At 38.2% G+C, this 26572-nt stretch overlaps 1 protein-coding gene across 1 annotated transcript; it reads right to left on the bottom strand.

Moving 5' to 3' along the window:
• Nucleotides 1-496: 496 nt before the first annotated feature.
• Nucleotides 497-24187, bottom strand: LOC127429733 (serine/threonine-protein phosphatase 2A 65 kDa regulatory subunit A beta isoform-like). The gene is made up of 15 exons (XM_051678858.1): nt 24045-24187; nt 23448-23538; nt 23017-23117; nt 22698-22930; nt 22461-22608; nt 21215-21370; nt 20988-21102; nt 20821-20891; nt 16862-16996; nt 10516-10689; nt 9764-9824; nt 6202-6356; nt 5928-6070; nt 5747-5838; nt 497-1559 (listed from the first exon to the last, which is right to left on the bottom strand). Exons 1-15 carry the CDS (start codon nt 24120-24122, stop codon nt 1543-1545), a joined length of 1770 nt encoding a protein of 589 aa, XP_051534818.1. The 5' UTR covers nt 24123-24187; the 3' UTR covers nt 497-1542.
• Nucleotides 24188-26572: the final 2385 nt, after the last annotated feature.

The raw sequence follows: 26572 nt of genomic DNA on the forward strand, positions 1-26572 counted from the left end.
TTTGTGTTAAAATGAAAAAACTGGACTACTTAACCAACTGTGCCAGCAGGAAAAAAAATCCTTATTGTTGAGCACTGTTTTCTAAATCTAATAATTTAATAACTCTATGTGAGCTGCGTAAATTTGTTCCATCTAGGTCTTCTCCTAAATACAGCCTAAGAGTTTTTATAGCCGTTGAATTGTTGCTGGTTTAAAAAAAAAAAAGACATCTGATACTACAGGAGAAGTGCCAGACTGCAGTACCTCCAGTTCCTGCCAAACTCGGTGACAAAAACATGCAATCCAACGCCCTCGATAAGATCATTAGCCAGGTAACTGTAGAAAATGGTTCATCAGGAGACCAAAAACCTGATTCCACATTAATCTTTAAAATTCATATAGAATAACAAACTCTTAGAGACGATATCTTTCAGGTGTGACGCACACACTGTTCCACTTAGAATTATGCAATGATTAGTCAGGAAAAGTGTTTCAAAAGGAGGACAGTAGCAAGATACATTGTTCAAATGACTTTATTAAAACCCAAAGTGACCCAGCTGAGTTATTAAAAAAAAACAAAAAAAAAACAAAAACACTTCCTCATGATATTGAGCATGAACAAAGGAGATACCTCAGAATGCAGTAGGTGAATGTTATTTGTAGTAATTAATATTGCTGAATCAATTTATCACCTACAAGAGAAAGCATTCCTCCAGCCAGCCAAATAACTGACACAACCATGCTTTTAACAGAAGTGTACATCAAGCCCTTCAAGTCCACTACTAGAAAATATAAAAACTGTCACAAACAACTGAATTATAACAAGAGATCGTTGGCACAGGAGTTAGAACAAGGTCTTCGAGGAAGAGTAAAGAGGGGCTACAACTGATCCTGCAGGTGAAACAAGAGTTAATTAAGTATGAGACGTTAAGACTTGTATCCTGTGTTGAAGCACAACTGATTCAATTATACAGTCCCTTGTTGAAAAATGCTTATGACAAAGTGTAACTTTATTATGTCAAGTAAATTCAAGAGAGATCGCAATCTTACCGTGTGTTCAGGGGACTAATTTGCCCTGCATACAAAAGAGGACTCTGTGGTTAAAAACCATGTGAGTGCATGAGAGATTTTCCCTGGAGAGGGAACACATGTAAACAATGTGCTGTACACTTGCAAATCTACTAAAGCAACTGAACAGGCATTTCGCACCATCTGCTACTGGCAGGATGAGGTCTAGTCTAAGAAAAGCAATGGCAAGGTGAAGCAGGCACATACCGATTACAAAACGACTGAACTGAAATGGCTTGCGGCGGTGATCTTTGAGAGTCTGAAGAGCAATGCGCAAACTGTACAAGCATGCAGAGCTGAGCTGTGGCAGCAGCGTGTTCGAGGCAGATTTACATACAGCATAAGAGGTACTACTTGACAACAAGTCCGTCTTTTGATCATTCAGTATCTTTGAAAGTACACAAGAATACACTGATGATACCAATTCAAAATGAACAAATAGAATGCAACAAGTTTTGTGTTGTCAGTTTTTCAATGGTGTGGAGAGCAAGTCTTTCAGGCCAAGTTAAGAACTGAGGAGAGAAAAAAAAAAAAACAGCATAGAAGAGAATTAAAATGTGAGAATTTACTTTGTATTCACTTCATACATTTTTACTGACCAGATAGCTATTACTATGAAAAGACTAGGGCTGTCAATCAAGTAAAGTGTTTTAATCAAATGAATTACATGATCTACCAATTAATTAATTGAATTTATCACATATACATTTATCACAGTACATTATCATATTGTGGCAGCAGACAAGTAAAGCATTTAGACAATACACATTTTTTTTATTTCCATATCATTGAACATAATCATATTATTGGCCTAATTCCATCTGCACCATTTTTGAATGTTGGTCTTAGAGCTCCTTGGTTGGTCTACAGGTGCATCTCAATAAATTAGAATGTCGTGGAAAAGTTCATTTATTTCAGTAATTCAACTCAAATTGTGAAACTCGTGTATTAAATAAATTCAATGCACACAAACCGATCTCAACAAATTAGAATACATCATAAGACCAATAAAAAAAAAATTTTTTTAGTGAATTGTTGGCCTTCTGGAAAGTATGTTCATTTACTGTATATGTACTCAATACTTGGTAGGGGCTCCTTTTGCTTTAATTACTGCCTCAATTCGGCGTGGCATGGAGGTGATCAGTTTGCGGCACTGCTGAGGTGGTATGGAAGCCCAGGTTTCTTTGACAGTGGCCTTCAGCTCATCTGCATTTTTTGGTCTCTTGTTTCTCATTTTCCTCTTGACAATACCCCATAGATTCTCTATGGGGTTCAGGTCTGGTGAGTTTGCTGGCCAGTCAAGCACACCAACACCATGGTCATTTAACCAACTTTTGGTGCTTTTGGCAGTGTGGGCAGGTGCCAAATCTTGCTGGAAAATGAAATCAGCATCTTTAAAAAGCTGGTCAGCACAAGGAAGCATGAAGTGCTCCAAAATTTCTTGGTAAACAGGTGCAGTGACTTTGGTTTTCAAAAAACATAATGGACCAACACCAGCAGATGACATTGCACCTCAAATCATCACAGACTGTGGAAACTTAACACTGGACTTCAAGCAACTTGGGCTATGAGCTTCTCCACCCTTCCTCCAGACTCTAGGACCTTGGTTTCCAAATGAAATACAAAACTTGCTCTCATCTGAAAAGAGGACTTTGGAACACTGGGCAACAGTCCAGTTCTTCTTCTCCTTAGCCCAGGTAAGACGCCTCTGACATTGTCTGTGGTTCAGGAGTGGCTTAACAAGAGGAATACGACAACTGTAGCCAAATTCCTTGACACGTCTGTGTGTGGTGGCTCTTGATGCCTTGACCCCAGCCTCAGTCCATTCCTTGTGAAGTTCACCCAAATTCTTGAATCGATTTTGCTTGACAATCATAAGGCTGCGGTTCTCTAGGTTGGTTGTGCATCTTTTTCTTCCACACTTTTTCCTTCCACTCAACTTTATGTTAACATGCTTGGATACAGCACTCTGTGAACAGCCAGCTTTTTTGGCAATGAATGTTTGTGGCTTACCCTCCTTGTGAAGGGTGTCAATGATTGTCATCTGGACAACTGTCAGATCAGCAGTCTTCCCCATGATTGTGTAGCCTAGTAAACCAAACTGAGAGACCATTTTGAAGGCTCATGAAACCTTTGCAGGTGTTTTGAGTTGATTAGCTGATTGGCATGTCACCATATTCAAATTTTTTGAGATAGTGAATTGGTGGGTTTTTGTTAAATGTGAGCCAAATTCATCACAATTAAAAGAACCAAAGACTTAAACTACTTCAGTCTGTGTGCATTGAATTTATTTAATACACGAGTTTCACAATTTGAGTTGAATTACTGAAATAAATGAACTTTTCCACGACATTCTAATTTATTGAGATGCACCTGTATGTACTCGTTTTCAGTGTTTCACATCATAAGTGCTGTATTTTTAGGATGCGGTGTTAAGTTTAACGTAGTTTGGAACTTTAAAAAAAAAAAAAAACGTGTCTCGTGAACCCTGCATTATGTTGTCCTCGGTCTGAGCGTAAGAGCGCATCATCTGTGGAAGGCTGTGCTGCCAGCTCTCGTTTGTTTGACGAGGTGCGTTGCCTGTACAGCTGGAGTTTTGCTGACTACCCCCTTCAGCCACAGATTCACAAAAACATCGAGATGGTACATTCCTTTCGAAGGAATTTACATATGGTTTGGGGTCATGATTAATTGCGTTATTTTTCATTTAATCGCACTAAATTAAATGTTAAATCGGCAGCCCTAAAAAAAAAAAAAAAAAAAAAAAAGACCAAATCTAAATGCCCTCCAAGACACATTTGAGACGGAAAGCAATTTGATCACTCAGGAGCTTGAGATGCAACTAAACACAGCTTGGCCAAGTGTAAATATTTCTGGTTGTTCAGGCCACATTCATAAACTTAACTCAGCATATAAACTCAGCAAAAAAGAAATGTCCTCTCACTTTCAACTGCTTTTATTTTCAGCAAACTTGACATGTGTAAATATTTGTATGAACATAGAAAGATTCAACAACTAAGACAAACTGAACAAATTTCACAGACATGTGACTAACAGAAATGGAATAATGTGTCCCTGAACAAAGGGGGGATCAATATCAAAAGTAACAGTCGGTATCTGGGGTGTGGCCACCAGCTTCATTAAGTACTGCAGTGCATCTCCTCCTCATGAACTGCACCAGATTTGCCAGTTCTTGCTGCGAGATGTTATCCCACTCTTACACCAAAGTACTTGTAAGTTCATGGACATTTCTGGGGGGGAATGGCCCTAGCCCTCACCTTCCGATCCAACAGGTTCCAGACATGCTCAATGGGATTAAGATCCGGGCTCTTTGCTGGCCATGGCAGAACACTGACATTCCTGTCTTGCAGGAAATCACACACAGAACGAGCGGTATGGCTGATGGCATCGTCATGCTGGAGAGTCATGTCAGGATGGGCCTGCAGGAAGGGTACCACGAGGGAGGAGGATGTCTTCCCTGTAACGCACAGCTTTGAGATTGCCTGCAATGACAACAAGCTCAGTCCGATGATGCTATGACACACCGCTCCAGACCATGACGGACCCTCCACCTCCAAATCAATCCCGCTCCAGAGTACAGGCCTCGGTGTAACGCTTATTCCTTCAACAATAAACGCGAGTCCGACCATCACCCCTGGTGAGACAAAACCGCGACTCGTCAGTGAAGAGCACTTTTTGCCAGTCCAGTCTGGTCCAGCGAAGGTGGGTTTGTGCCCATAAGCAACGTTGTTGCCAGTGATGTCTGGTAAGGAACTGCCTTACAACAGGCCTACAAGCCCTCAGTCCACCCTCTCTCAGCCTATTGCGGACAGTCTGAGCGCTGATGGAGGGATTATGTGTTCCTGGTTTAACTCGGGCAGTTGTTGTTGCCATCCTGTACCTGTCCCGCAGGTGTGATATTCGGATGTACCGATCCTGTGTGGGTGTTGTTACACGTGGTCTGCCACTGCGAGGACAATCAGCTGTCCTTCCTGTCTCCCTGTAGTGCTGTCTTAGGCGTCTCACAGTACGGACATTGCAATTTATTGCCCTGGCCACATCTGCAGTCCTCATGCCTCATTGCAGCATGCCTAAGGCACGTTCACGCAGATGAGCAGGGACCATGGGCACCTTTCGTTTGGTGTTTTTCCAGAGTCAGTAGAAAGGTCTCTTTAGTATCCTAGCCGTCTGTAAGCTGTTAGTGTCTTAATGACCGTTCCACAGGTGCATGTTCATTAACTGTTTATGGTTCGTTGAACAAGCATGGAAAACATTGTTTAAACCCTTTACAATAAAGATCTGTAAAGTTATTTAGATTTTTACAAAATTATCTTTAATATACAGTGTCCTGAAAAAGGGATGTTTCTTTTTTTGCCGAGTTTAAAACTATGTTACCATACGGATGTTTGGGAGCCTAATGACAACAAAAATGCGACAAAACAGCTTGCACCTTTTGTTACGCAATCGAAGCAATTTTAGCAGCCTACATTAGCGACATTAGCTTAATCACGGAAGTTATAGTTGCATATAGTGTGCAAATATTAGATCAGATTTACATTGGTTTTGCAGAGACTCATTTATCTAGCCAAGTGTAAATGCAATGTGCATAATCAGATAGCAATCCAATCGCAAGACACATGGTGAATAAGTTTAAATATGTAAATCTGCTTGAAAGCTAGAGGGATACAGGGATACATACCACTTACAGCTTCCTGAGCAAAGTATTTCACATCCATATCTTGGTCTGTGGCTAGTTTCTCCAGTACTGGTTTAACCTCTGCTTGCAAAGCACTGTAGGACACATCATTGTTGGTACGTCTGCTTCTAACAACAATTCTACTATCAATAATCCATTATTTAGACTGTTAAAAACAACATACCTGCTTTCCAGAACTGGTCCAATTTTCTGTAAGCATTTGGCCACATTGAAGCGCACATTGGCCACCTGGTCAGTGGCCATCTTGAGGACTACAGGCAGCATGTGCTTTGTGGTGATCTCCTCTCCACATGCTTCAGACAGAGCCTGAAAGCACATATTGAATATATCAAAACTTTACTGGCACTGGGTATGAAAACTGCAAAATGACTTTCTATTAGAACACTTAGTTGTAAAGGACCAAACGGCTACCATAGCTTCAAGGTTTCCATACTCACATTGATGCAGAAAAGTGTGGTCATCCTGTGCAGGTAGTTGGGATCGTTGGCCATACCGAGCACTTTGGGCACGATGGTGTTCTGGGCCCACTCTGCTCCAAACTTCTCCACCAGCTTCATCAGGTTGCAGGTGGCAGCCTCTCGAATGGCATACACTGCAAATAATGCAAAGAGGCTTCTGTTACCTCTACTTCTACTAACAGTAGTGCAGCGATATTTAGATGGTTGTAACCACAAATATGTCACTCCAGATTGGCAGAATCACAGTGCACTGCATTACTCCTTGAAGGCACATTCTTCATTCTCACAAGCAAGTAGTCATTTAACACACTTTTATCCAAAGTGACTTTCAGCACACTCATTAAAGTTGTTGATTATACATATAGAGATAATATATTTTTATCCACAAAAATACAAGTAGTTTGAGAGTGTTGGGAAAAAACCTGATTGACATCATTTGCAGTGCAGTCGCCGGCTGCAGAGCTCTTTTGGCGCAATTTGACATTTCCGAGTGCAACATTATATTCAACGAGAAAATAAAAAGTAGGACATGTCTCATTTCACTGTGAATAGATTGGATTGTGAAATTGGACCTAAAAGCGAGTTTGTAGTCAACTGTTACATTAACTGCATTATTTTAGAAAGGCTACCTTACCTACAACAGTAGCCTTCAAAAACGTCTAAATAGCTATTTGACTATTGGTTAACATTAAAGGAATATTCAGAGTTCAATTCAAGTCAAGCTTAATCGACAGCATTTTTGGCATTATACTGATTACCACAAAAATGTATTTTGACTTGCCCCTCCTTTTCAAAAATCGAGGTTACAGTGAGGCACTTGCAATGGAAGTGAATGGGGGCCAATTTTTGAACATTAAAACACTCACTTTTTCAAAAGTATAGTGTGATAAAATCACTAAACTTTTTCTGCGTATAGCCAATTTTGCAACTTCGTTGTCATGACGATGCAATGTCAACAAACCCTAAAATGACTGTAAAAATTATGATTTAAACGACTTCACATCTCAAATATTACATGGGTTTTAACAGAACTAATGCAAGTGCTTTTATAAAATTAGAAGATTCACATTTCTGCATTTAAAACCTCCAAAAATTGGCCCCATTCACTTCCACTGCAAGTGCCTCACTGTAACCTCGAGTTTTGAAAAGAAGGGGCAAGTCAAAATACATTTTTGTGGTTATCAGCATTACGCCACAAATGCTGTTGATTGAGCTTAACTTGTACTGAACCCGGAATATTCCTTTAACAAATTGCCCATGCAGCATAGGTGACATCAGAAGACAAGTTTCAGATGCAGAGCAAGTTATTAAATTTCAAAAGATTACAAAGTATTTTTTTTCCCATTGGAATCATTAACAATAATACGAGGAACATGCATGAAGGAAGTAAATAGGGTCCATTTTGATTACATGTTGACTTTAATCATGATTTAAGGGCAGAATGGTGATTATCCCTTGAAGGGCTAGAGCCTACAACCTTTCAGTTACCAGCCCAGATCTTTATCCAATACACCACACCATGGCCGGCAATCAGAGGTCTAAACTTGTATGAGGTGAAATAACTTGAATTATGCACTTGTTTACTTATATTTATTCTGCCTAGTTTCAGCTTTCGCTGGCTCTTGTAATCAAACAGATTGTTGGCATGAAAGTCTGACCTAAACTTGGATTCTGTGCTGTTTTTCAACCTTGTTTTGGTGTTCCACGTAACCTCTGCAGATTACATTCCACCTGACTTCCCAATAACTTGAATATAGATCACAATCTAAGCTATTTAACCTCAATTCTGGGAAGAGCAGATGTCTACAAAGATCCTGTGAAATTGTGCATTACATATCTGTTACACATTAGACAGCATGACATAACCCCTATATCAAATGGCTCTGAATTGGTTCGAGACAATCCTATTTAGAATTTGCATTTCAAGAAAAATCCCCCACCCATATTCCTTTAAAAAAATATATATATATATATAAATATACTTGACATCAAACAAACGGATATACATTTCCATTAAGTAGGTCAAGCTTTAAATGGAGATTACAATAAACACACACAAACCGACAATCCATTTTGGCAACGTGTAAACTTGTATTTTGCAAAGAGTACGTTTACATGCACAAGTTTGATTTCAGTCACACTTAAACAATAATATATATTTTTAATATGTCAACACTTTTGTCCGACTGAAATCGCACCAGATTTTTTTAGTTTTTTTTTTGCAAAGTTAAACTAACAGACCCAGATAATGTCATTCTAGCTTGGCTTTCTCCTGCATTTATACATATTAATAAACAGACCTCTAAGGGCCCTGTGCTCATGCTCCGAAAGACAGATGCACAACGTGTATTTGACCCGGTGTATTTAACATCCTTCAAATATTCGATTGCACATTATGTTCTGTATACTTGGACAGAGATGAAGACTGTAGCTCAGTTATAACTGTGCGTGTAAACGTACTGACAGATGTGCCTGTGTTTATTTGTCAAAAAAGACAAGCTCACATTTACACATAAGAGAGCAGAGAATAGTGCCGCCCAGACTCTTGAGCACTTATGTAAGTAGAGAGCGCTGGCCTAGCAGCACAGGATAAACAAGAACATTCCAGTGATGTAACCCAATTGGCCCTTTGTCTACAACTGTGTCAGAGTGTAACTGTGCATCTCTGCATGTAGATATGTGCGCTTCTCGCTGAAAATCACCATCCAAAACACCTCAACAGCTGGGTCTGCTCAGCCTGTTTCAGAGTGAGATCATAACCGTTCTTACAACCATTAAATTAAAGCTTTACTAAGAGGCCCACCAATCTTTAATATTCATTAACATTTACATGCAAATCAAAGCAAGATCAGCAGGCAGTTCAAAAGCCTGATCTATTCTCTAACAGGGGCACAGCGGCATCAGAATAAAACTGGAAATTAGGCTGATATGAACATAACTGGCAACTCGGTGAGAGATATGTGGGGCATTCACAGTGGTCAAGTCTTATTTCGTTAACCAGCCCACCTGTGAAAAAGGTTGCACTGTGCATTTAGTACTGTGGAAATTAGGACTGGGAATATGATGTTTTATACCATGCGATGTTAGAAATCTTTCAACTGAGATTCTTGCATTATGTTTATTATAGTGCTGCATATCTGCACCATGATTTTAATAAAATCTGTCACCAAGAATAAAACTACAGCATACTCTGCAAATTTTATCACAGTCAGCCACTTTGCTCATTTTAATGGGAGCAGTTTAGTTTTGACGTGTTGAATTGCTTGTGTTAACAGGTGCCAAGCAACATTGCAACTCACTGCAACAGGTATTGCAGTGAAGTCTGCAAGATCTAATCAGCATTATAAAGCATTGCCTTGGTGTTGCTAAAGCCATGTCCTACGTGTTGAGGTACAGGAAGCACTCCTTCCCTTTTGGGAAGTAGGAAAGTGTGAGAGAAGGCAACTGCTTTGGTTGGCTGCCATCAAAAATTCAACAATAGCTTTCTTTTTTCCTATAATGCTCATCAAACAAAGAAAACAGGAGGACTGGGAGGACATACCGTGATCAATGAGCCATGCCATACACAAGGAATTCAACTTCTCATCGAAGAACTCAACTCCCTGGGAACAAAGTTGGGACAGTCACATTCTGACTAGTTTAAATGAATAGCTAACCCATAAATGAAAGTTGTCATCATTTACTCACCCTTCAAAACCAGTATCACTAACTTTTATTCCAGAATATTTTATACCACAAAAATGAATGAAAAATAGGGATGAGGGCTGTCAAGCTCCAAAAATACAAAATGTAGTACCATAGTAGTAGTCTATACGAGTTATCTTAAGATATCTGATAGCTTTGTGTGAGGAGCAGACTGAAATTAAAGCTGGAAAAAAAAAAAAAAAAAAACCTGGCACAACACGTCTTGAATTGTCACGTTCATATTAAACTAAAAATGAGATTTGAGAGCTATTATGGATGGCAGGGAAGATTTTTAGGGAACGATGGCTTAAATTTCTGTCTGTTTCGCATTTAAATCTATTGTACGGCTTCAGAAGACTTGAAACACAGCACGTTTTACAAACCAATTTCCGGTTATTTTGGCCATTTGGAGCTTCACAGCCCTAGTAACAATTCTTTCAACGTGTAGAAAAGACATGAGGTTGTGTTAATAAAGGAATTTTCATTTTTGGGTGAATTATTCTTTTAAGAACGGTGTTAAGACAAAATCAGTCCAAGGCAGAAGTAACTAGCCTTCATTTCAGATCTAAATAGTCAATCTTAATGCAGAAGAGTGGAGAACAGACTTACTAGTTGGCCTGCAAGCAGGGGCATGTACTCGATGATGGCCAGTCGAACTCTCCATTTGGCATCCTCAGCCAGTTCCACTATAGCCGGCAGCAGAGACTGAGAGAGCTGCCGGATCCCAATCACCTCATTCACACAGTCTAGATTAGAGATGATATTCAACCTCACCTCAGGACACTGGGGGGGGAAAATGAGAAAAATCTCCAATTTGCATCTATTTTAAAAAATAAATAAAATATTTTGCACATTCCTCATTTTTTTCAACTTTAAAGTGGTCATAAAATGGAAAAAAAACATCTTCCTTGATATATAGACATAAGAGGTAACTACTTTAAAACAAATACTGTAAATTTCAGAACTCAAAACTTCCTCCCCAGTCTAAAAAGAGTATTTATAGTACCCACTCTACTGAAACGTCTCATTTTGAGAAACTGTGTTCGTGACATCACGAGACATTGCTCAGTTCTATTTACATGGCCCACAACGTGTTTCATCGTATCCTTGGGCCCGCCCACTGGCGTTCGGTTTGTATCATAAACAGAGAGGGAGACAGACAGGCCTAGTGTTATCAACTGTTCTTGAACACCAAGGGGGACCCTTTTTCAAAAGTTTTTTGTGCATATATCATGCATTACACAGACGTCTTTGACCATTGTCATGTTTATCGCGCCGCTTTTAAAAGACGCGATGTCAGTTACAACTCAGAAAGGAGACTCCGTTCGGCTTCAGTCAGCTGCTCTGCGTCTTGCTGTTCTCGCACCCATCTGCGCCATTTTTAACTGTTGGTGTAAGCAAGCAAGCACTAGCTGGACGTCTTTGACCGTCTGGATGCGTTTCTGGCGATCTGAGCCTCAGTGCACTGTGTGAAGGTCATGTTTCACCGTGCTATGGACTGTGTATGTGCAAATATCAGCGTGGACTGCTTGTGAACCAGTCATAATACAATTCAAGCTTTGCAAAGGAAATGTTATTGAATAATGGGGCAGTTAAAAACACTTGGACTTGTCAGCAAAACCGTGAGTAAACAGTTTACTTCATGAATATTTAAAATGTCATGACTGTTTGACAGTTATGGTGCTGATGTGCTTGAGTGAAGTTTAAAATATTCAGATGCAATGTGTTGGAGGTGCGTTGTGTAAAGCCTGAAATTTAGTTTTATAATGTTGTGGAGAGCTTGTTCTCTTCCGACTGAGTTTCCAATATGGCTGTTTTTAAGGGGCTGCATGATGTTAGCCAATCAGAATAGTGGGCATTTACATTGAAGTTTAAAGGAGCCGCTGAGGCCAAAACCGAGCGTTTAAGTCAGAGGGCCAGAAACAGGGTGGAAACTTATTTATTACTAAGCTATGACAGTTTTGGTGCAAACAACTTTACTGACATTAATCAGTGGACCTCAGGGAAGATAATTAAAAAAATATATATTTTGGATTTTCTCCTCAATTTGACATGCCCAATTGCAAATGCGCTCTAAGTCCTAGTGGTGGCATAGTGACTCACCTCAATCCGGGTGGTGGAGGACGAATCTCAGTTGCCTCCGTGTCTGAGACCGTCAATCCATGCATCTTATCACGTGGCTTGTTGAGTGCGTTAGCGCGGAGACGTAGCGCGGAGGCCCACGCTATTCTCCGCGACATCCACGCACAACTCACCACGAGCCCCACCGAGAGCGAGAACCACACATTATAGCGACCACGAGGAGGTTACCCCATGTGACTATACCCTCCCTAGCAACCGGACCAATTTGGTTGCTTAGGCAACCTGGCTGGAGTCACTCAGCACGCCCTGGATTTGAACTCACAACTCCAGGGGTGGTAGTCAGCGTCAATACTCGCTGAGCTACCCAGGCCCCAAGATAATAAATGTTTTTTTAAATTGCATTTCATGACCCCTTTAATTGCTAAAACATAAAATAGCATGTGATGTATTTTCAAGAGAAACAGTATATTCAACTAGAAAGAAATTGACTGGATCATTAAGAGTTCTTAAGGTAACAGGGAGGGGTTTTAAAAAAAAAAAAAAAAAAAAAAAAAAAAAAGGGCTTGGTGACATTGTTAAAGGGACGGAATGTCGTTGCAGATGCGGAAAAAGTTATTACATTTGGATGAAAGATTATGAGAAATATTTTTGCACTGCAAAAAAAAAATACAAATAAAAAAGAAACGCACTAAGGAAGACCATTACCATGTATTAAGAAAGTACATTAGTGTCAATTTTGATTTCATGTTGACTTTTAAGTCCTCATAATTTCAAAGTATAACAGTAAAAATCACATGATGTAACCTTTTCAAAGAAAAAAAATGAAGGTCTTCATCTTATTTTTCCTCAAAAAGCCCCATAAGGAGGCTTGCCCCATGTGACATTTTTAAAGCGCATGCACACATGTTGCTAAATATTTGATGACTTGCTTGAGCAAGTGCACTTTGGTGATGACTGACTAAAATCCAAACAAGTTTGTTAGTCAAACAGAGCCGGGTATACAAACAGCCAATGGCAATACACTTCAGGTCAGAATTCACAGAAACCAGCTCTTAACATTTTCTTATTGTGTGTTTGACCTCTGAGAGGAGACCAATAAAACAGAAGGGAACACAAACACAGGACGCAAGCGTTTGGACAAGTTTCGGTTTTGGCACAAAGTCTAGCTGAAAGCCAAGGCTAAAGTTCAACTTCATTTAAAAAGGGACTAAGAGTTTATTACCATGATCTAAAAGCTAATATGTCAAACAGAGTGGTCATTGAGAAGAGCCCAATTAAAGGAACATAAATCAGAGACTTTAGAGTAGATAATTTAACAAATAGCCCTTAAGACTGGCACAAGGGCCTCGTTTACACCTGGAATAAACATCTGTCTCAGTTGATCTGATCACAAGCGGTCAGCTGATAGTAACATGCATCTCAAATGTGTCTCCTGTAACCATTTGTGATCAGATTTTGAGGAAAGGGTCAGAAACATAGCAAAATCAATGGCTTTCCAAACAAAAACATTATTATGTGACTGTAGCCATAGTAAAATACCTGTATTTACTGAAAATTGTATGTGTGCTTCACATGATCTGCATTACTCCTTGCTGATTTCAGAAGTCTTGTGCATGTAGGGTTGTCACAATATCAAAATTTTAATGGTTGGTGCTGATACCAGTAAAATTTCAGTTCTCCGTACCAATTTTCGATACCACAGCAAAAAAATATGCTAATATGGTATTGTGCTATTGAACACACTCCTTCAGCCAATTTAAAAAGTAAAGTTTCAATGTAAATAATAAACTGAAACAAATGCAATTTTCCTTCAAGTTAATTATGCACTGCTTAAGTATTTTTTTTCAGTAGGGCCCTACTGAAATCTGTTTTTTTTTTCCCAAATCCAGATTTCCATTTAAAAAAAAAAAAATTCTCAGAATTCCATGTTTTTAAGTTAATTTAATCAAAATGGTGTATAACCAATTAATTCCTAAAACTTAACATATAAAAACAGAAATACTTTAAACCATTGCATTTTGTTTTTACTAAACTTTTATTTAGTACAACAGCACCCTTGCTTGATATATTGCTGAATTATCATCATTATTAATCACTATAATTTATTATGATTATTATTATTACTACAGTGAATATTACATTTTACTATAAATTTGTAATGTATCTCTGTCACAATTTCTTAAATTTCAGACATCTAGCTTTTATTTTGACGTGTTTTTAACAGAATCTTCACAAGTCTGTATAAACAGTTAGCGACATGGCACAGTGTGATCTAATTTCCTCATCAAAATGGTGTCTAACCAAATTAAAACTTAACATATGAAAACAATTATTTTTTAACATACCATTGCATTTTTATTTGCAAACTTTTCAGTACAACAGCACTCTTGCTTGTGATATATTGCTGAATTATCATCATTATTATTAATCACTCCAATTTATTATTATTACTACAGTGAATTTTACATTTTACAATAAATTTGCAATGTATTTGTAAAAATTTCTTGAATTTCAGGCATCTAGCTTTTATTTTGACGAAAGCTTCACAAGTCCGGATAAACAGTTTGCGACATGACCCAGTGTGATCTAATGATATAAATATGTAGTCTACTTGTGCTGCGCGCTTCACAGTGGATGAGTGCTCTGCTCTGTCATCTCATATAACACGGCGCGCATGATTCTGAGGAGTCTGGAGTTGTAATCGGTATGCTTCACACATTAACTTTAAAGCACACAGCTCATGCAGACTAAGATTGCAGCCTTTCACGGTTTAATAATCACACTAGGACATATCACCATTCTAATTTGTGCATTAATTTCCCCCCAAATATGCCAAATGTGTGTAAGCATTGTTGTGCATCAGTCAGACAGCCTGCAGGTATCGGTACTAGGGATGCACCGATACCACTTTTTCTCTTCCGATCCGATATCGGAAATCTCGGAAATACCGATCCCGATCCGATACCAATGTTGTTTTTTTGCATGATCAGTTTAGAATATCTTCACATTATTGTGTGGAACTAATTGGGGGTACTCTTTAATATGTAAAGAAACACAAACCTCTAACTACACATTATTTCAATATAAATGTATAGATTATTAAGAAAAACTTTGTTAACTTGTATACTGGATAATGTAGCAGCAAAATTAACAGTAATTCCAGTATAAGTAGAAAAGAAGCCTTTTGTTTTTGTTTTTTTGGCAAAATTTTCTCAACTTGTATCTGTACTTTAAAGGATTCAGATTTTTTGTTCAATTTAGTTTTAAGATATCAGCTCACTTTTCATTCAAACAGTTATTTTTTGGAACCCATTCAAGTTAAATATTATTATAATTTTAAACAAATGACAATAATAATAATAATATATTATAATAGTAATATATCTCAATCATGCACCTTTTGTCACAGATCCACCGGTCTCTCTCTCTCTTTCTTCCTCACTGTCATCACAGCGCTCACTCTCCTTGAGTTCTGATTACATGCACCTGCACATCATTAGTGGCTAATCAAGGACTGTATATATACCCCGCTTTCACACACACTCTTTGTCTGTTCTCATCGATAGTAGAAAGGTCTGGAGTCTCAGAGATACTATGTCAAACATACCTGTGTCTTCAATATTGCCTGCAAGTATCATAAGACTGTTGTGAGTTATCGTGTCTATACCCTGTCTGGATATTACTCACCTGCGGTTTGCCACTCTGCTCAACTGGATTTACTCACAATGTTTACATCACTGTTTCAATCATCCGTTCAATAAACCCTGCTACTGAGTTCATATCTCTGCCTTCGTAACACCTTTAACTTTTAAGTCCTCACGCTTTTTACATTCTGAACTCTCCGGGAAGTCCTGTACGTGTCTGTTTGTAGGAAAGTTCACAGTAGTTTAATTAGCTTCTTATTCAAATTCTGGTAAAAATGCACCTCCGGTGCTGTTCTAAATGCATATAAGTGAACCAAACTATTGAGCATCTACATCTGAGATGTTGTTCATGAGTAGCGCTCAAATATTGCGCACTGCTGTGAAGGCTAAAAATAGGCGTGTGTGTAAACAGAGCAGCGCCATTCAATAATGCGCTGGCACTGCGCATATTATATATTTACTTATTAAACACAGCCTTTTGTGATTCACAGAGCTATCGCAGTCTTCAAGTGGCTTTGAATAAAATGCACAAGTCATATAAACTACTTTAATTGAGTTTTAATGGTTCTTGTACGTCATTTTTTGAGCTTGACGAACATGACTAACACACAGTATCGGATTTGGATCGGGCTGGTCGGCCCGTTTAAAAACATCAGTATCGGAACTGATACCGATCCAGGTATCGGATCAGTGCATCCCTAATCGTTAATACCGGTACTGCACAAAACACTGGTATATTTTTTATTTTAGTATCAACTTGGTACAGAAATACCGGTACTTTTGACATCCCTATGTGCTTGGGGTGTCTGGGATTTTCCAAATGGACTACTATTTATAATTAAAATCTCATTCAACCAGCAAAGTTTAAAACCTTTGTTTTACCTCAGTGATTGATTGACAGATGAGTAGGCATTCCTTCACTGTTGACCAGGATGCATCAGGACAGATTAGCATTTACAATTGGTTACATGCATTTCTTTCTACTGAATGTACTGACTGTCCGCTTGTGGTTTAAGTGATCGGCTCACAAACTGAACCCCTTTTGTACACCTGTATTAAGCTGTGAGATGGATCTTAATACCAGGTGTAAATGGGATCTAAGATGACCCACCAAATCTTTAACAAAAACATCTGTGTCTCTGCACTAAAGTACGGTCCAACAAGGAGCTGGGACCACAGGAGACAAAGAGAGACAGATTAGAAATTGGGCCGGTCGCCAGGTAGGTTACCTCATCCTTGAGTTGGGCCAGGAAGAGAGGCAACAGATGTTCTATGGTGTTGTCCTTGCCCAAGATGGTGGAGAGACCCATGATGACAGACGCCAGAGCAGACTTCACATGCTGGTTTGTGTCAGACACCAGCTCCTGTAATGGGAAGAGGAGGAGGCTTGAGGGCTTTGAAATCAAGCTATTCTTCTACAAGTAGCTCTAATCAGAGACAAGGTGGTTACTGGAGTCTTTAAAGAAAGAAGGCATTGCGGTGCCTTAAAACCTGGACATTTATTTGCTCGTAAAACATAAGAGGGTCTGAAAGCCTGTTATCATCGATGATATCATGTTTCGGCAAACAGCTTGTATGTATAGGCTAATTGAGATAACATCTGCTGACTAAGTAAGCAGCAAGCTGTTTGTATCAGTGAGGAATGACCTCCTTACATAAGCTTAATAACAGATAGCAAACATCAGGTCATAAGACTCACAGGCCACACAGGCAAAGAACGGCTTGTAAAGCTCAAGCAGACACACCAAAGCCCTCTTCCACTCCCCCCCCTTGTATTCCAGTCTGTAAAAACAGGTCTGTTCTGAAGTGGAACTAGCTATATATATATATATATATATATATATATATATATATATATATATGAGCTAATCACTACAAATGGTAAGGAAAGTTGGGGATCAATGTCTATATTTCCACCATATGTCAAGCAGTGATGTCCGATTTGTGAATAAATCATGCTTTTGAACCAGTTCACTGTAATGATTTAGTCGAATTGATCTGTAGCTACAGGAATTTTTTGATGACAGTGGTGGCTAATACCAAAGTTACCAGTTTTACTAAAGTTGCAATTATTGCAGTAACTACAGTATTTTAATATGGTACATTTTCTAAGGGTAAAGCAGTAAAATTTACATAGCCGAAATGAAAACTACGATAAAAAAAAAAAAAGGAGTATTTAACTAAAAATTTGTCATAAAACCAAACAGAAGACGTAAAATGCTACGCAAGGACTTCTGAGAACACCTTTAACCCTTCCGTGCAGTTGGCAATCAAGTAACACTGTAGCACTTAGCGGGTCAAATTGACCCGGCTCGATAAACCGCAGTTCAGCAGTCACAATTTGCACATTCCCAGCCTCAACATAATCAATATTATCATCCATAATCAAACTTTCACTAATTTTCAAATATAAAATGTACTCATTTTACATAAAGTAAATGCCTGTTCAATTACGTACAGTATGCATTTATGTATATGTGTGTGTGTGCGTGTGTGCTTGTATATGAGTGGGTAGGTGTGGGTATATGGGTGCATGTGGGTCAGGTTTTGCTTGAAACAAACACACAGACACATTTGTTCCAATTTTTCCCAATGACTCATATTTGTTTGTGTGTTTGCATGTATGTGTGTGTGTGTGTGACACATCACTGATACTGGTTTCAATTGTTTTCAAACAGTTCTAGGCTCTGGTGTCATTCTGATAGTGCATAACAATTTTAAAATACAAGTTTTCTGGCATATTTCAGCTTTCTCGTGAGTCTTTATTTGAACCAGGTCAAATTGACCCATAACACCTTTATAACTATTTTTATAACATTGTTTATAAACACATGAAATTAATCATTTTAACATTTTCAGATCCACATCACCTCCATGGAGGCTGTCATGAAATTTCAGACTAAAAAGTTAAAGTTGATGTAAATCGGTGTTAAAAGTTTAAATGGGTCAAATGGATCTGGAACTGCATTATGTCCAAACAAATAACTAGGCGTGTAACGGTTCGCTCATCTCACGGTTCGGTTCACAATACTGAGCTCATGGTTTAGTTTAAGATTCTTTAAGCCTGAATCATGAAAAGTTAAGACTGAAAGTTTTATTATTATTATTATTATTACTACTTCTATAAATGACATGAAAAACATTTCCAATTTAGCACTGTCATTAAAAGTGATATATGATCCATCAGAGATGCACTTGGACTAAAAATCCCAGCCTAAAAAGCCTTGAACAGGGCAATGGTGACATCAAATGGAAATATTAGCTAAAAATTAGCTTTAATGTAAATACGGAATAATGTCAGATACATATGCTGCTTACACACTGTCACTGTTTACATGCATTTTAAATATTTTAAAGTTGTATTTTTCTAAAATAATATTATCTCTGATTACATATAATTATTCTTATCAAAAATACATATTTAAGGGAAGTGCATGCTTATCCAGTTAAATAATGTCCCTACTAACCATGCTTAAATGTACTGATGAAATCAAATCAGACATGACATTTGACATAGCATCATTATACATATTCAGCATTATATACAGTAGATTACTATGGCACTAACATTAAACCTCATGACAACCGCATTCTATTACCAAACTGACACACGCAAATTTTCAGGACTCAACCGCATTTTTGGCAAACCTGCACTGTATGAACGCAACCTTACTGAATAACTAGTTGTCAGTCACGTCATTTAATGTGAGAGAGCCACGCTGCACTGTACACGCATGCGTCTTGTTTGTTTCATGTGGGGTTTCATTAACACATGGATACAGAGATATTTGCACGAGCCGCGTGACACAAAATCTGCACTTTGCACATGGTAAAAAAGCATTCAAAGCTGCTGTCGGTTAATTATGATCTGTTGGATGAACTCGTGCCTCGATTGGACTTGTTTATTTAATAACGCTGTGTCAATTTTGATTAGACATGCCGGTGTTATGGACGTCGCCATCTTTGATATTTACTTGAGTCACTGTGACTATGGTTAAATCTGTCAGAATACGGGCTTGACTTCAGTTGTTCGTTCATACAGACATTATTCGAACTGCTACTGTACGCTGTTGTATGAACAGGAAGTTTCAAGACTCAAACCTGTAAGCAAATATGGTTGTCAATCCCAAACATTGACTGTGTGAACGTAGCCTACTTTTCTCTCACACATCAGACGGACATCAGATCCCTCTCGGCTAAAAAGGCGCTTCTCTCTCCCGCACCGTGTTACATTTGTTTACATGGTTTCACTTTCAGTTCTCGCACATTCAACTAGTAATCGCATTTTAGAGCTCCTTGTGTGCATTGAAGCGACATGAAGTGCATGCCCTCGTAATGCAGGCGTAGGACATTGCGCGTATTGGATACAGACGCTTGTAAAATAATTATAATAATAATAAAATGCCCAATCTCCACGATGCGTATCATCACAATGTATCGTGCCACGATACACCGTTACAACCCTACAAATGACTGAATTAAAATGACTGAAATGAGTAAATCACTTTCCATTGCTAATGAGAAGGTAAGCTCAGGCTGTCCACTAAAAAGTTACGAGAACAGCTAACAAAAGTTTAGCAATGGAATAATGGAATCTCTGCACAGCTCCTCAGGTATCCTGCTTGGGTTTGTCTTAAGCATAGCAAACCAGAATACAAATATAATAAAAAACCTAATCTCAGCCTGATGCTTTAGTAAACTTTGAGATACACAGTTGACATGGGATCTAACAGGTATAAATGATATAACAGCAGTGACCCCTGCTGTCCATGACCTCCTGATAGAATCAACAGTCCAATGATGAAATTCGGTGAACAAAGTCATATAAAAATTATTAAAATGTGAGCAACTCTACAGATGGGGCATACATAATATTATAAACTCTTATATGCAACTGTAAATATGTATGAAAAGTCTGCAATAATTATTTCACCATACCAAAAATGGTACCACTTGTTTATGGCATATGTAAACACTTCTAACATAACAGAAAAGCAACCAGACCTACTGCAAGAACTCTTGCAGAGACAACCTGGACACCTGCCCAGATATGATCTCACATCATCAAAAAACAAATAGGCTTGAGTTTTCTAAGTACCCCCTCTTGAGAACTTGGCTTCCACTGGGTTGTATAACTGTTGAGACACATGCGATTTCATAAACAAGTAGGCGAGATTAAAATACATACCTTGACGCATGGCAGAATATGAGTCATGATGATCGTTTCCCTGCTGTCTTCGGGCAAACTTTCGCAGAACACTGGGAAGATAAACAGGGCATCACAAAATTTTGTTTTTGTGAGACTGTTTTCATAGAGACATCAGGCTTTGGGTAGCTGGCAGAGGGAAACCTCACCTTTCACCTTGTTGGCTGCAGCAGCCCGGACCTCTGCCTCGCAGTCTTTCAACAAGTTCTGGAATGCAGGGACCAGATCATTCTTGGTGATCTCTGGGCCAACAGCATTTTGCAACTATACACAAACAGAAAAACAACTAGGGTTAGCGCAAACACTGTTGCGGAAACATACTGGACCCTGGTGAAATGTCAATATCAAGGGCAGATTTGAGTTTCCAAGTACCCACTTCTGAGAACTTGTCTGCCACCATGTAGCGCACCCTCCAAGATTTGTCCTCTGCGGCCTGACGGAGAGTGGGCATAACTAGAGACTCCAAGTCTTCCTGTGGCAGCAGGGTGGCTATGCTAACACCAGCCTCTACTGCAAGGAGTCGCACAGAGTCCTGTAAAATCAAGTAAAAATGTTTGTACTCCCAATAAAAAGCATTAGAGCACAATGACCGCCTCAGTTCCAGAAGTATTTTTCCCATTCATTTTCTCAATGGGGATTAAAATAAATAAATAAATAAGAGTTCCAAGCCATAAACCAAACAAACCAGCTCTGAGGTAAATCACAACATTACAAAATTTGATTCGAAGGAAAAAAGGATTCAAAAAAACGACAAAGGTACAAGACTGTATACTGTGTGCTTGATGTGATTTATGAAGGAAAGAGACTACAATCCCATGATCTAGTGAACAACCATGGTACAACAAAATATACGGTACAGTCTTTGATTAGAAGTAAAAACGATATTTTATTTTTATTGAAAATATTCTGATATATACATTTACATAAGTATTTTTTTACATAAATACCTTCTCTGATTAGTGACTCTCTCTTCAGGATTATGGGTAGTGTAGGTTTTCACTGGGAACTGGGCATTTGTGACGTGTGAATAAAAAATAAAAAAAATGGAGGTGCCAATTTTTGGAGGATATAAATTTGAAATTTAACTAATTTTAAAGGCAGAAATGTGAAGCTTAAAACTGAATAAAAGCACTTACATTAATTCTTCTGTTAAAACTCATGTGTTATTTGAGCTGCAAAGTTGTTTAAATAGTCATTTTTACATTCTACAGTCGTTTTAGGGTTTGTTGACATCTCATCGTCATGGCAACAAAGTTGTCAAATTGGCTATAATTTTACACAGAAAAGGTTAGCAAGTTATTTTATCAAACTAAAATCATGTTTACATGCATACTGTTCATGTCTTGTGGCTATACTTTTGAAAAAGTTATCATTTTAATGTTTAAAATTTGGCCCCCATTCACCACTGTAAGTGCCTCACTGTAACCCAGATTTTTTTAAAGAAAAGGAGGGACAAGTCCAAATAAATTTTTGTGGTAATCAACATTGTCACAAATGCTGTCGATTGATCTTAACTTGTATTGAAGCCAGAATATTCCTCATAAATGAGATTTTTAGTTCTTGAACTAGACTTTTCCTCTCCATACAGCTGTACTTAGGAATGCAGGTGGATTTCACTGTACCTGCTCATCAGATGCTAGCGCTGTAAAAAGAGGAATGATGTCACTCTTAACATAGTCCAGCTCCAGAGCTTTCGCACACTCGCCTAGTTTAGAGGCAGCGGCACGTCGCACCATAGGGGTGTCGTCAGAGCAAAGGGTGCGGAAGTGCCTTCGAAAACAATGACAATATTATATATTATTGAACTTAACATCACGTCTCTAGGTCAAGTGATTTTGAAAACCATCAGTTTAACTCACTGGCGGATTTCCGATTTAACAGTGCTGGACACACGAGGATAGCAGACGCTTAACAGACCACAGGCAGACGTTCGGGAGGTGAACCAGTCCCCGCTCGCCAACCGCTTCACAAGTGGCACAAAATGCACCTCCAAGTCTACAGGGGAATGTTCCTGAGAGATCTTATGTAGAGACTCCACGGCTTTGTCCCGCACAACTGTTTCCTCCACAGTGGCCAAACTTTCCAGAGGAGGCTGAGGAGAAATAGGAAGTCAAAGATGAAAACATGTCTTGACTCCAGGTAGGCCACGGCTAATATATATCGCCTCTTACCACTTACCAAAAGGCAGTGCACAAACTCTGGGCCTCCGACCAGCACGGTGAAGCTCCCGAGCTGCTCAGCCAAGGCAAGAAGCACTTCATCCTCATCATAAATGGTGTCTACAGATGAAAAGGTGCCAGTTAGTCCCAATTTATATAATATCCAATGCAATTAATGTCTGGAACAGCAAATGGTAAAAACCAAAACAAAAAACTTCTAGGTGCATCTTGCTACATGTTTTCTTTACATGTATTTAATATTTTTTTTTGGACTAACTTATAAAGATGTTACATCCAATTTATCAATAGATTTCTTCTGAACAAAAGAACAATAAAATTATGATATTTAAAGACCAATTAAGAGCAGTTTATCTGTCTTGAAGATTGGATCAAAACAACTTTTGCTCATTTCAATCAGAGCAACTAAAGATTGTTGGGTTGATGTCTTACCGGTGAGGAAAGGCAGTAGTTCAGTTCGTGTTCTCTCCACACCCAGAGCCAGAGCAATAGTGGACAACTTCTTAATACTGTTCAACCGCAGCTGTGGATGTGCCAAAACAGTTAATATTATTAAATCACATCAAAGATTTAACACCTGGCATTACCTACATTTGCTGATGTGTTTCATTACCCAAAACCATCTAGGTCTTACTGATGTGACAAAATGACTCATCACCGTTTAAAAAACCTAATGTTCACGTTTGACCATGCCAGTGACGCCCAAAATGATGTCTAGATAGACAGCTTTTGAAACACATTCATACTTCCAGTAGCCGGCCGACTACAGGATCATTGTGACTGGATCCACAACACCCAGCAGGACATGTGGGTAGTGGGGTAATTATACGGATCAACTAGGCATCTTTATAAAAACAAAAAACACATTCCATTTCCTGAAATATATGGTCAAAGGCGAGAATAGGCGATTTCTTTTCGCTTGCATGCGCCCTGTAGCTGGTCTCCGAGTAAAGATAGCTATTAGCTAACAAATCATTTGTGAGTGTTTTTCAGGTGATCCAACACGGCTTCTCTTGAACTGAAATTTACCTGAACATCTTCATTCCTCAGCTCGTCAATTAAAATAGCGATAGGATAAAGCGAATCGTCGCCTTCTGCTCCTGCCATTTTCGTCTTGGCTGATGAACACAGTTGAAGCTGCTCGTGCTGCTCTATTTCCGCTTGGCGGAAGTGAGAGAATACACGAGAAATTAAAAGTCCTTCAGTCTTATTTATCCTGTTGATTTATATATAAAAAATAAAATTAAAAAATCAGATAAAATGAAACATAGGGGGAAAATTCTTTATATATATATATATATAATAAAAAAGTATAACATTGATACATTTGCAGGATTGTTTACCTTTTTATATATTTAAAGGATGAAAAATAATCACAAATAAAATCTCTTCTAAAAACTGAAAATTGAAGTTTTGGCATTGACATTTATAATTGAAAAACATACAAAGACCCAGCATTACATAAAAAAATCTTGTTGCACGTACTCAGGAAGTTTGTTTGTTTGACTGTTTATTTTGTGTTTTTAACAATTACTTTAAATGTTCCAGGCTTCACTTTCAATAAAATGTTGTGTAGATGTTTATTTATATTTATTTGCAGATTTGTATTCACTTGCCTGAAAACCATAAAAGAAAGAAAGAAAGAAAGACTATGGTTCCTTTCATTTATTATCACTATTTTAGTTTTCAGAGATACTGATGTTTTAGGCACTGGTGAAAAATGTTGCATAGTGAGGATGTCTTCAAAAATAATGCCATAAATAGTTTTCATTTATCAATTAATGTCACACAAAGTCCAGTAAACATAAAAAAAACTAAATTAATATTTGGTGTGGCCACCTTTGCCTTCAAAACAGCCCCAATTCTCCTAGGGACACCTGGACACAGTTTTTCTTGGTTGTTGGCAGATAGGATGTACCAAGCTTCTTGAAGAATTCTCCACAGTTCTTCTATCTATTTAGGCTGTCTCAATTGCTTCTGTCTCTTCATGTAATCTTAGTCTGACACGATGTTCAGTGGAGGTCTCTGTGGGGGACATTACATTTGTTGCAGGGCTCCCTGTTCTTCTATTCTAATCTTTTATATTTGCAAAAGTAATGTTTGGGAGTCTAAAATGTATTTTTCATATTGACACACTAACATGTGATCCTAACATGGCAGCCACCATGAGGGGACCCTCTCCATGTAAAATAAAACAGCTTATATCCACGGTTTTCCTGAGCAACCACTGGGTGGAGCCTTTATAAATCTAATTGCCTGGAAATTGAAAACAGGTGAATCGTGGAACACCTCTGTGTTCAGGAAAGAGGTGGATCAGGTTAATTATTTGACTGGAGTCTTCATCTAATGTGAGTTGTCATGATTTTATAAATTTCAAAATTACAACTAATTTCTTTAGTTTCATGACATGAGGAATGAAAATGTCCATGATCTTTTGACATTACAGGTCACTGTACTATAGAAACATACTGTACATTTCAGAACTCAAAACTTCCTCCTCTCTGCAAAAAGAGCATTTGTTGAAACCAAGCTGCCAAAATGACTCATTCTCTACTTCCTCCACATTGTGATGTCACAATGACCATCTCCACAACAAGGGTTTGGGAGTAACGGAATGCATGTAATGGGATTACGTATTTAAAATACAAAATATAAGTAACTGTATTTCACTACAATTTAAATCATTGGTATTTAGAATACAGTTACATTCAAAAGTATTTTGATTACTGAAGAGATTACTTTGCATTTTATTGTCATTTGTTTCATTTAATATTTAGTCCTTTCAGATGGAAAACATTTATACATATAAATGATGTGATCCAAAGTGCATTTGAACAGCGGTGAAACACTTTCTTATGATGTGTTACATTCATACGAGCAGACAGAGAAGTAAGTTTGAAGTAAGTCTGGAGCACAAGAAATAGAAATAAACCTTGTGTAAACTGTCAGTTTTACTAAGCTAAAATGCTATTTCTAACCATTTTACATGCACGTTACCAGGCACGATCATACTTTTTTTATCAAGAAAATTCACGTTAGATCATAATGTCTTTTTTTCTAGTAAGACCTTTGATATTAGGGCAAAAATCGTATTCTTGATAATAATTTTTGTATTGTTTTCCTGTAAAAATGTCTAAAAATCCTTAAAACCAGATCAATTTGATTGATCTTTTTTTAGAAACAACATTGCATAAGATATTTAGGTTTTTCAGAGAATGAATTTTTAACATGTGTATTTTGTCTAACTGTACTGGCAGAGTTTTATTTAAAGAAAAAATCTACCAGTGCTGAAGAAGTAATCCAAAGTATTTAGAATACATTACTGACCTTGAGTAATCTAACGGAATACATTACAAATGACATTTTACAGCATGTATTCTGTAATCTGTAGTGGAATACATTTCAAAAGCAACCCTCCCAACAATGTCCACAACAACACATCAACGCATACTTTACCTTATCACTTCCGTAGCCCCGCCCAGTAGTTGTGAGCAGTGAGATGGCAAAGGAGAGAGCAGGTCAGTCAAAAGCAAAGAGCCAATCATAAAAGTGGGCGT

The sequence above is a fragment of the Myxocyprinus asiaticus genome, chromosome 39 (genome assembly GCF_019703515.2).
Source record: "Myxocyprinus asiaticus isolate MX2 ecotype Aquarium Trade chromosome 39, UBuf_Myxa_2, whole genome shotgun sequence".
NCBI lineage: Eukaryota > Metazoa > Chordata > Actinopteri > Cypriniformes > Catostomidae > Myxocyprinus > Myxocyprinus asiaticus.

Coding starts and splice junctions, on each gene's coding strand:
- LOC127429733 (XM_051678858.1), bottom strand. CDS start 24,122: ATGGCAGGAGCAGAAGGCGACGATTCGCTTTATCCTATCGCTATTTTA. Junction 16,997..20,820: donor ATATTCTGCCATGCGTCAAG/GTATGTATTTTA, acceptor TTCCCATTACAG/GAGCTGGTGTCTGACACAAA. Junction 9,825..10,515: donor CCCTGCTTGCAGGCCAACTA/GTAAGTCTGTTC, acceptor CTTTGTTCCCAG/GGAGTTGAGTTCTTCGATGA.